Source organism: Megachile rotundata, chromosome 4 (genome assembly GCF_050947335.1).
Source record: "Megachile rotundata isolate GNS110a chromosome 4, iyMegRotu1, whole genome shotgun sequence".
Taxonomy (NCBI): domain Eukaryota; kingdom Metazoa; phylum Arthropoda; class Insecta; order Hymenoptera; family Megachilidae; genus Megachile; species Megachile rotundata.
The window spans coordinates 12,801,453-12,817,390 of NC_134986.1; the positions used below are offsets into that span (position 1 = coordinate 12,801,453).

The 15,938-nt window shown below is 39.4% G+C and overlaps 1 protein-coding gene across 3 annotated transcripts in view; it reads left to right on the forward strand.

Moving 5' to 3' along the window:
* Window positions 1-15,938, forward strand: part of N (neurogenic locus Notch protein) — a 282,796-nt gene that overhangs the window by 128,070 nt on the left and 138,788 nt on the right. For 2 of the 3 annotated variants that reach the window (XM_012289665.2, XM_076531387.1), the window contains exon 5: window positions 4,899-5,032. In XM_012289665.2, the coding sequence (XP_012145055.1) occupies window positions 4,899-5,032 (134 nt within the window). Of the gene's footprint in view, window positions 1-146; window positions 1,523-4,898; window positions 5,033-15,938 lie in introns of those variants that run through there. The other variant, XM_012289668.2, reaches the window with a different exon arrangement.

The following is a 15,938-nucleotide window of genomic DNA, read 5'->3' on the forward strand; positions in this document are numbered from 1 at the left end:
GAGCGCGAGCAGAAGCGAGAGGGTGGTGAGGCGAAACGAGAAGGAAAACAAAGTCACGACGGCCCAAACGATAACTGGTGGGGGTAGGAGATCGGCTGTGACGCCAGCAGAGGGGTCATCTACGACCACGGCGCCCTCTGGGCGGCCCACAACTGAAAGTAAGGTTAGTCTGTCGCCAGCCGTTCAAGAACGATACACGTTCTACGCGCGTCTCTGTCGATTTCACCCTTCCGGTCCATCACCGAGCGCGTACGATTCGCGCGGAAACAGGTGGCAACGTGATGTGACATTACACCGTGTTTCCCGACAGTGTTTGCGTCAAGTGACTGCAGTTACTACGATATTTGGTTTTTTTCCGGTTACCGTGGGATTTTCACAGTGGCGCGTCGCGTTCGTAAGAGACCGGCAAGCGTTGTTGCGTACCGCGTCTCGCACCCTGTGTTGTTCGCTCCCGTTTGTGTTTGACCGGAAAATTATCGCGCAAAAGTGTATCGGGGGTTGATAATCGTAAGGATGTATTGGCACATGGCCGAGATGACAGAAGCGCGATAAAGGCGCGGAGATTCGGCTACGCCCCGCACCCCAACCGTCATGGCAACTCGTCGACCCGACGTAACACAGGATAGAGGCAATTTGAGCGAATTTAAGAGAGTTTAAAGTACGCGCTGTCACGCGAAGCGAATCGAATCGACATCGTGCACGGATTATACGCGGACGATTGTGAGTGAACCGCGTTCAAAAGTGACGCGAACGAGCGTGAGAAAAAGAACAGCGCGGCCGTGGATTTGCCGCTGAAACTCCGATCGCTATGCTTTCTCCGCGTCCCGTCATACACTTCTCGTTACTCTTCCGTTTTTAACCTTGACGCAATAGAATTTATCGTAGTTTGTTGTACAATTCGTATATAGTTTATTTGACTTTCGAAACAGTGTTACGGGTCGTTTGGACAATTACGTGCAATCGTTTGGAACACCATGTACCGACGGCTCCGATTTTAATCCGTCTCTCGGCTACAAAAAGGCTGATATTTCAAAATGGAGTTGCGGGAAAGGTGCTTCGTGTATCAGGAAGAGAAACAGCGTACGCCAGTGACGGAATTGAATCGGTGATAAATCTTGGATTACGCGCTGCAAAAGGACATACCGACGCCATTTTTTTTTCTTCCGAGATACTGTGCTTTCACGATCGTTTTCGATATTCATTGCTCAACGACTGTTCAAGTTTGTGATAAGAATAATAGTGCAATCGGCGTGTGAACTTGTGCATTTTATTTTACTTGTACCGTGTGTCAGTGTGAAGGTGTACGTGGATGTGTTGTATATGCATATTGAAAGTGAGGATTTGAGGATAACAGAGGTTAGTTTGAGTTAATGACGATGGTGATCGCTGGGAATGGAGTAGCACGGCGTGTGTTCGTCAAAATATGAGGACAGCGTCCTTTTGCGACCCGAGGGAATCAGTTTTCAGAGAAAATGTATCTCACACGCGTCTTCTTGGTTCTTCTACTGGCTGCCAGCTCGAGGTGCGTTTTTGTTTATTTGAATTTGCGCGCCATTGTGTCGTATAGAAATTCCGCGCCAAAATGTTGATCTAAGTTATATGTATCGCGATTACAAGTGTCGAAATATTGAAATATCCCAATCTTTGGATCTTAACAATTTTTAAATTCTAAAATAATTCTGACAAGTTACAATATGACAATAATTCTACAAGTATCTAAATACTCAAATATTCCAATCTTTGAATCTTAACAATTTTTAAATTCTAAAATAATTCTGACAAGTTACAATATGACAATAATTCTGACAACAATTCTACAAGTGTCTAAATATTCAAATATCCCAATCTTTGAATCTTAACAATTTTTAAATTCTACAATAATTCTGACAAGTAACAATATGATAATAATTCTGACAACAATTCTACAAGTGTCTAAATATTCAAATATCCCAATCTTTGAATCTTAACAATTTTTAAATTCTAAAATAATTCTGAATAATTTTAAAATAACTCTAAAATAATTCTATAATAATTCTAAAATAGTTCTGAAATAATTCTGAAATAATTCTAAAATAAAAATTCTAAAATGTTGAGTGTGTAAATTTTTTAATTTTAAATGTGTAAATTTTCGTGTGTAAATGTAGAAATATTTTACGGTAACTATAAGGAATAAAATAGATCCACATATCCGTTGGAATGAATGATACATCGAAAAAAAGGGATAATCGTAGATATCTGTATTTACTATTACTAGATAACCTAATATAAAGGATATCTTCGCGAATGATACACGTAACGCTTAATGTTTACGTTCACATTGTGAATGGTACTTTCGCATAGGTCACGTAGAAAATAACATTGAAATAAAGTTGGCCTTTAGGAGAAGGGAAATGGCCACTTTCAAACCTTTCTGTAATTGACACGATTCTGAATGTGGAACGTTAATCATTGATACTTTGCTTTTACGATTACACTAGAATTATAGCGAATGTAGAAAGTACTCGTGTACCTATCAATCTGAAACAATACCTCATAATAGACAGCTTTGTTAATTAATTGTAATAAGACTAACCCGCATAACATTGATTTTAATTAACTTAATGTCTGGTTGTGGCAATCCAGTGTACAATCAAAGGGAAATCGTAACGTTAATTAAGGCATTTCATTATTGTTAGAGCACCTATTAGTAACATTGAAAATAGACTGAAAAATTAATGAACACAGAGATTCATGTTTTGAAAGATACTATAATTTCTGTATTTGGTGAAAGGTGATCATGTTTTATTATTTTCACTGGTTTGTTTCAAATCTAATGAATTTTTATTTAACAAAGTCTTTCGAAATCGTTCGCTGAAATTTAAAAATACATTTGTCATTTAACAACTGAACAAAAACTACCCAAGGATTTTTTTCTAATAACAGAGGTTTTCGAAAGAATCTTTGCATATCGAAAAAAATTTTATTCCATCTCCGTCGGAGCAACAACCTGTATACTAATACGTGCTATCGCGATGAGCATAAATATGTGCATAAAAAGTGTCGCATTAGACGCAAAAACTTGATGTTATGAAGCCAGAAACCGGTATTATAAATATTGATTGTTCGAGTGGTTAACGCGGTTCGTTGGTCTCGTGTTGCCTCGATGAGAGTCAACGAATGGGAGAACTGTGAGAAATCGATCGAAATGAATCGTATTTCCATTATCCGACGTTCACATTACTTACCGATGCTTTCACGTTAATAGAATAAAAAATTGCACGTCTTCGGAATTGTGAAACTTTTAGGAATTTATTGGAAGTAGAGGATCATAATTAGATGTGTGAATCTTTGGGTGGTAGCAATTTCATCCATATTTCAATTTAACTCACAGGGTGTGGAGGTATAGGATTTTATAGATTTTATAGATATATAAATTTGGGGGTATAGGGATTTGGGGATACGTGGATTTGGGGATATAGGGATTTGGGGATATAGGGATTTGGGGATATAGGGATTTGGGGATATAGGGATTTGGGGATATAGGGATTTGGGGATATAGGGATTTGGGGATATAGGGATTTGGGGATATAGGGATTTGGGGATATAGGGATTTGGGGATATAGGGATTTGGGGATATAGGGATTTGGGGATATAGGGATTTGGGAATGTGGGAGTAGAGATGTAGGGATTTAGGGTTATTGGAATTTGGAGATGAGGCTTTAGAGATGTGGAGATTCTTGAGACACGTGGCTCCAAATGGTTCAGATATTCAGAGATATAGAAATTCAGAGTTATCGGGATCTAGGGACATTGGAAACGAGATTTGGAGGTTGTAAAGATATAGTATAGTAGTTCCGAGTGTTATAGGCATTTATGGAGATAAGAATCCATAGATGCCTCTAACATTGTAATATTGAACTCTAGAAATATAGAGGTTCTAAGTACACGTGGATCTAGAATCATAGAAATCTAGAAATGTACTAATAAAAAATTGTAGAAAGTACTAAATATTGAGACCTAGAAATAAACCTAGTGTAACCCTGTTAACATAACAAAAAAATAAAATTTGCACCACACTTCGGTAATTAAATATTCGTATACTAGAGACATAGATATGATGCAAATGATAAGCGTAATCGACACAGTTTTCGCAGTTCTGCGTATCATATTAAATCTTGCTGACATCATCGCGAATAAAATCGCCTGTTTGCGTTTCATTCGATGTCCTAGAGTGTCTGACCTGCGGTTTACTCTCACCGGCAAATTCGCATTCAAGACTTGCCTTATAATTAACGCTTGAGATATACAGGATACACGTTCATTAACTTATAATTATTCATCCACTCTTTGTCGATTACGGTTTCGTTAGACCGTGTAATCGATCTGATCGAAACAGATAATCTTAACTGTATCTGTGTAAAACCTTTTAACTATTCTTGAATACCCTTGGTACACTATACTCTTGTTATATTATCATATTCTTGTTATATTTTACAAATAAAGTGGCTTTGTTTATACTACTATACAAATATAATTATATATAAAAGATTACATATAAAAATATTTTTACATTACATATTAAAATTTTTACATTATATATAAAAATACATTAGTATGTATTTTTATAGTTCAATACATTAGTATGTATTTTTATATATACTAATTTATTTTTATATATGTATACAGTATGTAGAGATTCAGGTATGTCCTACAAATTATCCGAATATCAATGAAATTAACCTTGTGGCCAATTTAGTATTTTTCCAAGAATTTTTTGTTCAGACATTTCCGTGTGTGACAGACATTTGTTATTCTCCAAATAACAAGAGTATTATAATTAGATTATGTAATAGCTTTATTTTTCCTGTCAAAAGAATTTCTTTTCTACATATGTTTATGTAATTAAATTTTTGTTACAGATGCATGTGCTCGAGCGGCTACACTGGCCAGAATTGCGAGAACGAATATATTCCCTGTGATCCATCGCCATGTAAAAATGGAGGCACGTGTCATCAAATCGACGATCTGGAGTACGAGTGCAATTGTCCAGAGGGTGAGTCTGAAACCACTTTTCCTTTCTTTAATATTAAAATCAAGTCTCATAGAAAATGACTTCTATGATCGGAATGTGAAATGGCTTTAGATATACTTAGGTAGCTCAGATATTTGTAGACAAAGTGAATGGCATTCTATTGATAAGAACTTGTACTCAAGAATGATAATGTGGGGGTAATTTGCTGCGAGTATTTTGCAAAAATAATTGCGTTCAGTCGTAAACGAGCCTTGGTTCTTGCGTAAGGTACATTCTTCTGTTGAATGGACGTTCGAAACAAGGGTAGAAGTGAATGGTACTTTACAGGATTTGAGGAAATTCTTAAATTTGTGAAGGAGGCTTCAGAATTAGGTAATGCTAATTTGTGACTTTGGAGATTCAGGGATTTAGGGATTTAGGGATGGAGGAATTTAGGAATTTAGGGATTTAGGGAGCTGGGGGTTTAGGGAGTTGGGGATTTAGGGAGTTGGGGATTTAGAGAGTTGGGGAGTTAGGAAGTCAGTAATTTAGAGATTTAGGGATTTAGGGAGTTAGAAAGTTAGGAAGTTAGGAATTTAGGGATTCATACATGTGGAAATGTGAAATTTGAAGATTTGTGAAGTTTGGGATATCAAATTTGAAGGTTTGGAAAATTAGAGATTTGGGATTTGTAAATTTGAAAATTTGAATACTCTATGATCTATGAAACTTGATAATTTGAGTATTTGGTAATTTGAAGATCTACAGGTTTAAAAATCTTAGACTCAAAACTTCGAACACTTAAGCCTTTGAAACTCTTGAAATTCCAAATCTCAGACATTGAAGTTCCTAATTACCTAATCCTCTCTCCCTCCAAAGAGCTCCAACTTTGTCTCATTACCCCAACCACGGTCACAAGGTGTCCTTCGCCCATTTTCCCGCAGAAAGTTCCCAAGTCGTGGAACCGCGAAGACCGTGGTTTCTCACGAATCGCGAAGATCGACAAGTTCGTCACCTTGAACCGTTTATCGGCTGGAATGCGAGATCGTAACTCGTACGTTTGTTGTCGAAGTTTTTTCGAATAATCCCGCGTTCCACGTTCCACTCTGTTTACGGCGGTAAGAAAGTCCTGGTTTAGCCCGTTGCGCAACCTTGTCCGAGGGAAGAGGAAGGAAGACAAAAGAGCGTGTCCGTGGGCCAGTGATTAGCCTGTGCAACAGGTACGACTTAAGGGCAAGGGGGTGGGTGGCCATTTACGTGCGTACGTACACGGTGGATGGTTAATGTAAAGCCTGGGGTCAGCCTAGCGTGGCCTTCTCGCAGCTCGGATCACAATGCGTGGTCCTGTCGTTCCCAGGCGGACCACAACCATGGCGACCCCACCTTCTTCGCTCTTCCTTCGTTTCGTCCCTCTTTCTTCTCTTTTACGCTGCTTTGCTCTTGGTCGCGCGCCTTTTTCCCGTTAAACCGCCCGGCTTCTTGCACCAACAGTTTTCATCGGTTCGACGACTTTAACACTTAACATTATATCGTGACCTATCCTTAAGGGTGTAAGTCAAATTGAATGACTGTTAGGGTGCTATTGATTGATGAGGTAGATAGAGTGATGGAGGATGGAGGTTTTACATGGATGGTAAAGTTGGGGAAGAAGATCACTACTTGGTTTTTCATTGCTTTACTGTCTTGATATGTACTTTTCGATTCAGACATGTGGAGAGTTAGGAATATGGAGAGTCAGGGGTTTAGGTATGTGGGAAAGTGGAAGTTAAGAAGTTTCAGGACCTGGACATTAGAAAATCAGTACAGTCATGCATTGGTAGATGTGAGAAGTTGAAGTAAGTCTTTGAAGTTAGATCAGAATTTGAAAATTAGGAAATGAGGTCATTTAGGAACTGAGGAACTCCAAAATTTATAAATTCATAAATTAAGGAATTGGGTTTGAAAATTTGGAAATGAATGTATTCCATGATCTACATATTCACCATAAAATGACTACAAACTAAAAATATCATAGATTTATAAATTCATCGTCTGAAGTTTGGTAGTGTGATTTCCATCTTTAGCAATTTGAAAGTCTACATCTGCATCTATATCTACATCAACCACTTAAAAAATTCACGAATTACGAATTAAAAATCTATACTCTCAGAAAGTTGGTAACACAAAGTAGCAATTAAACTTCTCAAAATTGCACACGCAACAATTTGCATGTATAACGCTGTCAATTAACGATGGCCGGTGAAAATCGAGATTAAAGGGTCGATGTGTTAGAATATGGTATCCGCGAGTTTTATGACCTCTCATCGGTACAAATTACCACATTATGTCGCGTTCGCCAAGCATAGTTGAAGTTCGAAAGAACACGCAGGTTGGCCTCGCGCTTCTCGTTTAACGAGGCCGCGTTCGACTCGCCTGCAATTATTATATTGCCGCTCTGGGCGACCGTTTCTGGCCAGGCTATTTGTTGCGAGGCCACCGTTGATTCTTTCAAAGGGACGCGGTTCATATGCTGTCAGCTTGGTGGTGAAAATCGAAACTCGTAAAAGGCGTGTCTCGATCGCGTGCTCCTAATGGTAGACGTTCGAGAACTCGTTCGAGCTGCTCCTTATGGAAACCCTGCCTTTAGGACGAGTATTTCAGAATCTAGCCTTCCATAAATTTGTCATCGATTGCTCCATTTGTTGCCACTGGTTTGACACTCCTCTTCAGTTCCATTTTTGGGATTTCCTTAAGTAGGTCTGTTTCTTTTATTTCTTGAAGGAGATAATAGGAAGAAATTAAAATGACTACCAGTAGATTAGAGACTACATTGTCTAATGATAATACGGTTTCGAATTTTCAAGATCATGATATGAACTCTAAGGAATGTTTCAGAATTTCTGTTGTATCCTAAGTATTCGACTTTGTCCAACAATAGCTTATTTTTACGTTGAAATGCAGTTAGATGAAATCCACATTTGGTCAGTTAGATAGAATAAATACTTCGCTACATTTCTATTCATTGTACTAACCCTTTGCATGTTTTAACAGAGTACAGCACACTATTTTAAAATGCGTACATTGGCTAAAGGATTAAAAGAGTATCGCAGTATAATATTCCTTGTTATATGATACTAAAATTTTTAACTACTAATAAGATGTAAGAAGGTGTATACGTAACTTGAAATTATTTTATTGCAAGGGGTTAAAACTCGAGCTAATCTGCAAGGTATTTACAACGAGCTCGTAACTATTCTCCTCGGAGAGCGTTCGAGCGATCTGCTCGTGTAGTTAGTCGTAATGGTTCAATTTGCAGCACCCAGAGCCTAGATGCTCTCCGTCCATTTTCTTTTTGTCTCTAGGCCGTTGACTCGTACTTCGATGGACCGGTTAAATCGTTTTTGCCGGACAAGTGGTTATTTTCCTCGAAAGAATGTTCTTTTCAGTTGCAAGGATCCTAGCCTAGCCGCTCTGGTCGATTTGGTCGCGTAGGTAGTCGTAATGGTTCAATTTGCAGCATCCCGCTTTCTCGGCTCCTTTATTCCCTGGCCGAGCACGAGCCACCTTGCTTTCGCCTGTTGCTCCTCTCCCACACCCTCCACGTTTTCTGGCTCGTGCAACACAACCTCTCGTCCCTTTAGCCGAGGACGAGCAACAGATTTCTCTGCTCGACGATCCGATCACGCCTCCTCCATTCCATTCCGCTAATTAGAAACCGTTCTATCGAGCGAGCACCGGTTAAGCGATTAACCGCACGCCCATAGATTAATCGTCCAGGCGACCGAGATACCCGGGGTAAAGGGAGACCAACAGCAGGTTCTCACTGGATTTATCCCTGTAACTTCTGTTTTTCCTCTTATCCTTTAAATTGAATCCACATCATTCGTAAACTAGCTGGGAGCAGGGTGGGCTTGATGGGACACATAAATAGGAATTACACTTAGAGGGATGTGGGATATTCGTATATAATCAAACCCCTATTCTGGGTTATCAATTAAATGAATTTCTAAGTCTTCGAATTTCCAAATATTAAAATTCTCAACATCTCTATTTTTCAATTCTGAAACTTCCAAATCTCTATATTTGCAATCTTTCAAATTTCTAACTTTCCAAAATCCATACCCTAGTTACCATATTTTCAAGTCCTGAAATTTCGAAAGGCTATCCACTCATCGACACTTTACAGCATTCTACAGCAGTAAATATTTCAAATCAACTCCAAAAATAATTTCACAATAATTAATGATAATCGTTAGCAATAATCACTAATGAACGCAAATCCTTTCTCCACGCTGGCATTTTCTCTGCACCTACTCGAACCTACTCGGTGCATAGAGACATTTTTCTCTCCACGATCGACTGAATAAGTATTCCTCGCTTTTATGGGGTTGTATAGGAAGCGATTCGTAAATGCGCCGAGTCAGAGCATGCTCGATCAAGGCTCGTGTACTCTTGCTTAATTCCTGTTTCTATCTTCACGATTCAATTAAAACGCTCGCGATCCTGCGGGTAGTAGTTGCGTCCGATCGAGCTAGGATCGATTTTACGGCGATCGTGTCGGAAGGATCGAGAGTACACGCACACGCGCGGCTTTCGACGCGGAAAACGCTCGGTTCGCGCGTGTATCGTGGCTCGAACGAGCGGCGAAACACGTCGAGGAAGAGCCAGCGAGACAGTGTTATACGCGTTCCGGCTGATTTATGCCAACGCTCGGGCATAAAGTGCGTAGCCCCGAGGAACCTGGGGACGATCAGGGCCCAGAAATGCGTCTTCTCAATCTTTGCTCGAACTGTGTTTACACGGTGATTTACGGTCACTCGATTTTTAATTATTCTTCTAGATTACACGAGTATGTTATTATAATCAAACAAGAAATTATTTAATTAATCCTTAGAACTAAAGTTATTAGTCGGGCAGTTGGGAAGAATGCAACTGAAGATTTCAGTTGATCTTTCTGTTAAATCTTATTAAAGATTTCTGTCGAGAATAATTAAAGTTAAACTATAACTTCTTGAAACTATAATCAGATATTTAGAGGCAAAGTTTACTATTTTAAGGAAAGACATTCTGCATGATATTTGTATCAAATTTTTCACTCATACAAATGACAAAAATTACATATTGTTGAACACGAATTTGGGGACATACGCAGTTGAGGATCTTAAATTTGACAATTTAGAACTGAGAGACTCCAGGAGTTCAGAGACCTCAGAATTTATAAATATGAAAATTACAAAATTTGAAAAATTGAGACCTCAATGTCTGAAGACTTGAGAACCTGGAAATGAGAAAATATTGTGAAATATGCATAAGTCCCAAAGAAAATGTCCGCCCAGAATTGTAAATAACGGGAATGACCACAGTAAAAAGACATACCCGGCGAACGGTACACGAATTTTACCGAAGCGTGCAGCCTACGTCCAATCGAAGATTTATCGACACCTCCGCGTTACATTGTTCCCGTTGAAGTGTTGGATGGTTTAATTAAAAGTGTGCTCCTCTCCCGTCGCGAAAGCTGGCCGTGTTGTCGCGTCGAATAATTAATAGGCAGGAACATCTGGACACAAAGGAAGCGCGTACGACGACATCTAACAAGTGTCCTCGCGGCGTGCCTCTATTCTGGCGCATTGTCAAGCCTCTAACTCTATTCCGACGTGTGTCGTCGCTCCATTCTCGACACTTTGCCTCGCGTCCGTTCTTCCTGCTCTTCAACTTGTCTTCTTCGTAGGTGGTGTGACACGTAGGTGCCCGCGAATACCCAGGAATGCCTTTGTCTGTCGTAATCTACTTTTCCCTAGCCGGATTCGAACAAACGTCCTTTCTCTGATTCTTTCTATCGACCTATTAACCGGTCTCGATGCAGGTGTACGGATTGCGTTCGTATTTTGCGTGGTCGGTTCTGAGTTTTCTTCGCTTTGTACGATTGTTAGATCCGTTTGAGGCGACGGAGCCGAACTGTTACGTGGGATTGTTAGATGGTTAGTTTGGTTCCTTTGGGTGTGGGATATAGGGCTTGTGAGTTTACACTTTTATTCATAGGATTTTTGGGAGTTTCAGATTTTTGAATGTTGGAAGTTTAGGTTTAGGGTATCTTCAAGTCTTGGAAGTTTTCAGAATTTAGGACTTTGGGATTCTGGTCGTTTAGGTTTTAAAATGTGAGATTTTAGAGTTTTCAGGACTTTAGAATGTGTGAATTTTAGGATTTCATGACTTTGGTACATGGTATACTTGGTTCTTCTTCTTCTGAACTTTGGTACTCGCAAATTTTGGAAACATTATAAATTCACAATTTTAGAATTGTGAAATGTTGTGACAAGAAATTAATTCTATCTTTTTAATTTGATGTCCAGTTTCATAAAAGTTTGGTAAGCTTTATGTGGTACCATACCTATATGCAGTGTTGCAACACATGTGAGAACCACTGTCGTTAACCTAATAACCTACACAAAGTATTAACATACTACTCCAGATTGAACATTCTGAGTGTCTTGAAAAGCAATTGTAAGTACGAATGTTTGGAAGTGTTATATCCCTGTTATTTGACCGCGGCAATTTTGAAAGGGTTTCCTCGGGACACGTATCACGTCGGGCCGCTCACACTGACCGGAGACAGTGACATATACCGGTCATTGTTGTCCATGGCTGCTTAGAGGCCGAGGGTATCGGTATACTGGTGGCATTTCGTTCTCATAAAAGCTGGCGTGGGCACGATAAATGAGTCCGAGGCATGGAACTAGGCAAGCTAGAGCTTCCAGCTTGAAAGTCTCGCGTCTGTTATTCGAGTCTCTGTACCCGACTTTGCGAACGTAATAGAACTATTTCCCGCAGAAAGCTATCAAATTTCCGAGTAATCCGTACCCTCCAGGGACCCTTCGGATGCTGTATAAACTTGATCCGACTGCTAATCATTGAATCAGTTGTTGCTAAAGAGAATTGAATTTGCTCGTAGATTCTTCCTTAGATAATGTTTATTGAAATTTTAAATGCGTCGTTAAACTGCGATGTAGACACCGGAGGGAATATTGTAATTGTTCTGGTACGTCGGATGTGAGGTTCTTAGACTTTGAGGTTCTTAGACTGTGAGGTTATTCTTATTATTTGGCTAATTGTTTATGAAAGCTATAATTTTAGTTTTATAGGAGTTTACTTACAACTTGTTTGAAAGCAACACAATAGTTTTTAATAATTTTTGTGTGATCTGTTTGGATTTTAATAGTGTAATTTGCTGTATGGTTCCATTTGCTAAATGCATCTTTGAAGTTCAACAACTTATGGACTTTTTTCAAATTTAAATGTATCAATTGCAAATATTAATCTACCATACATAACAAGTCCTATATTTGATACCACACTACCACATTTTCAATTATGTCTTTCCAAAACTTTCTACAAAACACATGGGACATCAAGAGACAGATTATGCACCTACCATCCACTCTAATCCATACAGTGTACGATGTGTCACCGCCGTTCCAAAATATCTCGACAACCCACATTTCCCACGAATCCAACGAATCGCACAGATGCAACAGCGAACCCTTTGCGTTCGAAATAGAGGGTTACATTGTATACATCGCAAGGTTCTACTCTCTGGGGAATTGACCGAAAATCAGGGCGAGCGATGCATAATGTAGTGCATGCCTATTCTGAAGTGCAAATCTGTCTTCCCTGGGGAAAGTGTTGAAATGGTGATGAGAGAACAGGTCTCCCACTCATTGATTCTTAAGGATTTTTTGCAATTTGAAAAATTAGATGGATAGTAAATTGTGGTGGGGTAAATTTAGATAGATAGTAGTTTGGGACCTTGGAATTTGAGAATGGATTAATAAGGAAATGTGGGAATTTGGAGAATGGGGAGTTTAGGGACTTAGAGATTTGAGGACATGGGAATTTAGGAGTGTAGGGATTTGAGGACATAGGAATTTGGGGATCTGAGGATTTGAGGACATAGGAATTTGGGGGTTTAAGGATTTGAGAACATAGAAATTTGGGGATCTGAGGATTTGAAGACATAGAAATTTGGGGATTTAGGGATTTGAGGACATAGAAATTTGGAGATTTAGGGATTTGAGGACACAGAAATTTGGGGATACACAGATAAGTCAATTTTGGGATTTGGGGATTTACTGATATGGAAATGTAGGAATTTGGTGGCCCAGGTATTTGGGAATTTAGGGACTTGTGAATCTACGAATTTGACAACACACAAATTTGGAAACCTAGGAACTTGGGGTCTAGAATTTGGAAGATATAAGAATTTGAGTATGTGGATGTGAAAAATGTGGAAGTACACTTCAGCGATCTAACATATCCCTCTAAACAATTACACATATGTAAACTTAAACATTATCAAATTTGCGAATCTAAGAAATTTGACAAAGTGCAAATCAGAAAATGTGAAAAAAGAAAGAATTAGTTTAATTGAAAGAACGCATCAGCCAAGTGTACATATCAGTCGTAAAGCATAAGCAGCTCCATTATGTCGAGGAAGGTGAGTCGTGACAGGGCCGTATCCACGAGTGCCACTCGGAAGCCTCGCGGAGGCCCTCGAGAGAAAATGAGCTGAATCGTGGTCCCTTTTGTCAGGATCTTTCTTTCTCTCTCTCCGGAGAGAACAGCGATAAATCCACACCCACGCTGTGTAAACCGAGCTCTCTGGATACGTTGGTGTGGTAGCAGTCGCCCGGAGAATCAACCGCACCCGACACCACGCAATCGTGTATGTACGAACGCTTTGTATACCCGTGCTACAGGGATATAAATCTGGATTAATTTAATGCGTCCGTTGAATCTCAATAACGATCGGCGCCGGACATGACGGATTTGCATACAGGACCCGATTCGATCCGAGCAGAAGCGATCTGATCGTTGAAATAAAATGATACTGGCGAGTGTAGATCTGTCTGGCTAATTTGTTGCAAGCTGGTCGAGAAGGCTGTGCTGATGTGTTTTGATATCTTGTGAAATTTTTTACTGTTATGGACTCTTTATTTTGTTATTAATTATTTAGTTGGTCCAGGTTAGATTTGTAGATCAGATGTAGTTCATTCAGGAGGGTAGATATTATATTTTTTTCTTCTGTTGTTATTTTAAAAGGTTGAGTATTATTATGCCACTCTGCTGTTCTACTGCCCTATTCTTCCACTGGGTTACTATTTTATTGAACGTGACTCTTGTAGATTAAGTGGACTTGGATGTATCATAAATACATAGACTTGCATTGTCTATCCACATTATATTAATTTTAGTATTTCATGACAAGTCTTTTATGAGGGTGTTTTTGATGAATTTTTGTGAGTCATCAAATGCAGTGTCAATGTATGTATACTCATGTGTAGCTTCAAAATTACACGTCAAAAATCGATTCATACATATGCATTTGAAAGAAATAGTAAATTTCTGAGCGCAACAGAGCAATAATAGCAACCGAAGAAAGTCAGCTGCTCAAATTAGGAAACTAGACCAGAAAAGTTAGAGAGTAAGAACACAAAGGAGAGTAGGTTTGTAAGCGAATTCCCTCGTTCCATGTCACGATTCGCAGTGATGAAACATTCGGTCGAATCAAGCAGATGCAAAAGATTCCCTGGAAACAATGGGTCCGATCGATACAATGGGGGTGCAACGGGTAGGTGATCTCCATAGAAAGGGGACCACACCCCATAGAAGGAGATCGAGCTAGGAACGTCTAACCTGGACTGGAAGTTGTTCCATGGAACCACAAAGACAGAACGTACACAGAGTCATTGACTCGGTCGTAAAGCCGTGCTGTGCCAGTGCCTTATTCTTGTTTCCTCGTCCTTCCTTTTCTTCCTACGGGCCCCTCCTCGTCTGACCTTTTTCCATCGGTTCTTATTCCCTCGCTTTTCGATACCATCTACGAACTCTCGCCAACCCCCTCTAGCTCGTACTCTTCATATTTTACCATTACCATATCAGGTTCTTCTTCTTCGGCCCTCTTCACCTACCTTCTCTATCCGGTACCTTATTAAATATAGTTACGTAGATACGCTCACGTACCGATGCTACACACCCTTGATCTACCCTGATGATTTCTATAAGCTCGCCCTCGAGTACGATTTCCACGGAGATGAGGTGATCGCAGCTTCGATTATCGGAGTCGATGGCTCTTCTTTCGCGATCTCGCGATGGAGTTCTACGATTTTCAAATTGGTTAGTTTTTATACTGTGCAGATCTGGGAATTACTAAATACAAAACCTCGAGCTCCAAATCGACAGGTAATCAAACCCTATATCTTTGAATTCTTAAACCCTTAAATTCTCAAATTCACAAACCCTTAAAAATTCCCAAATCTTAAAATTTTTATATTTTCAGACTCCAAAATTTCCAAACCCTCAAATCCCCAAATTCTCAAATTCACAAACCCTTGAAAATTCCCAAACCTTCAAATTCTGATATCTTTGGACTCCCAAATTCTCAAACCCTTAAATCTCCAAATTCTCAAACCCTCAAATACCCAAATCTTCAAATCCACAAATCCTCAAATGCCCAAACCCTCAAATTCCCAAATTCTCAAATTTCCAAACCCTCGAAAATCCCCAAACCTTCAAATTCTGATATCTTTGGACTCCCAAATTCTCAAACCCTTAAATCTCCAAATTCTCAAATCCCCAAACCCTCAAATCTCCAAATCCTCATCTTCCCAAATCCCCAAATTCTCAAACAACGCAATAACCTTCTTACTTTGCTCATATATTTACGTAATTCAATCAACCAAACTGCCCGACAAAATAAAAATTATGTCCATGAACGACTAACGCCACCGTTCGATGGTTAATGCGACCGACGATCAAGTGTACAGTTTGTAATAAAGTTTCTTAACGCGTTGCAATCTTCATAGATTGTAATGTAGTTCCAGTCATTTGTACGTTTTTCTATTATTCTGTGGGTAGTAAATATGTGTTTATTAGAAGTCAGTGATTTGTCCACGTTGCGTCATTTAGGTTTTTG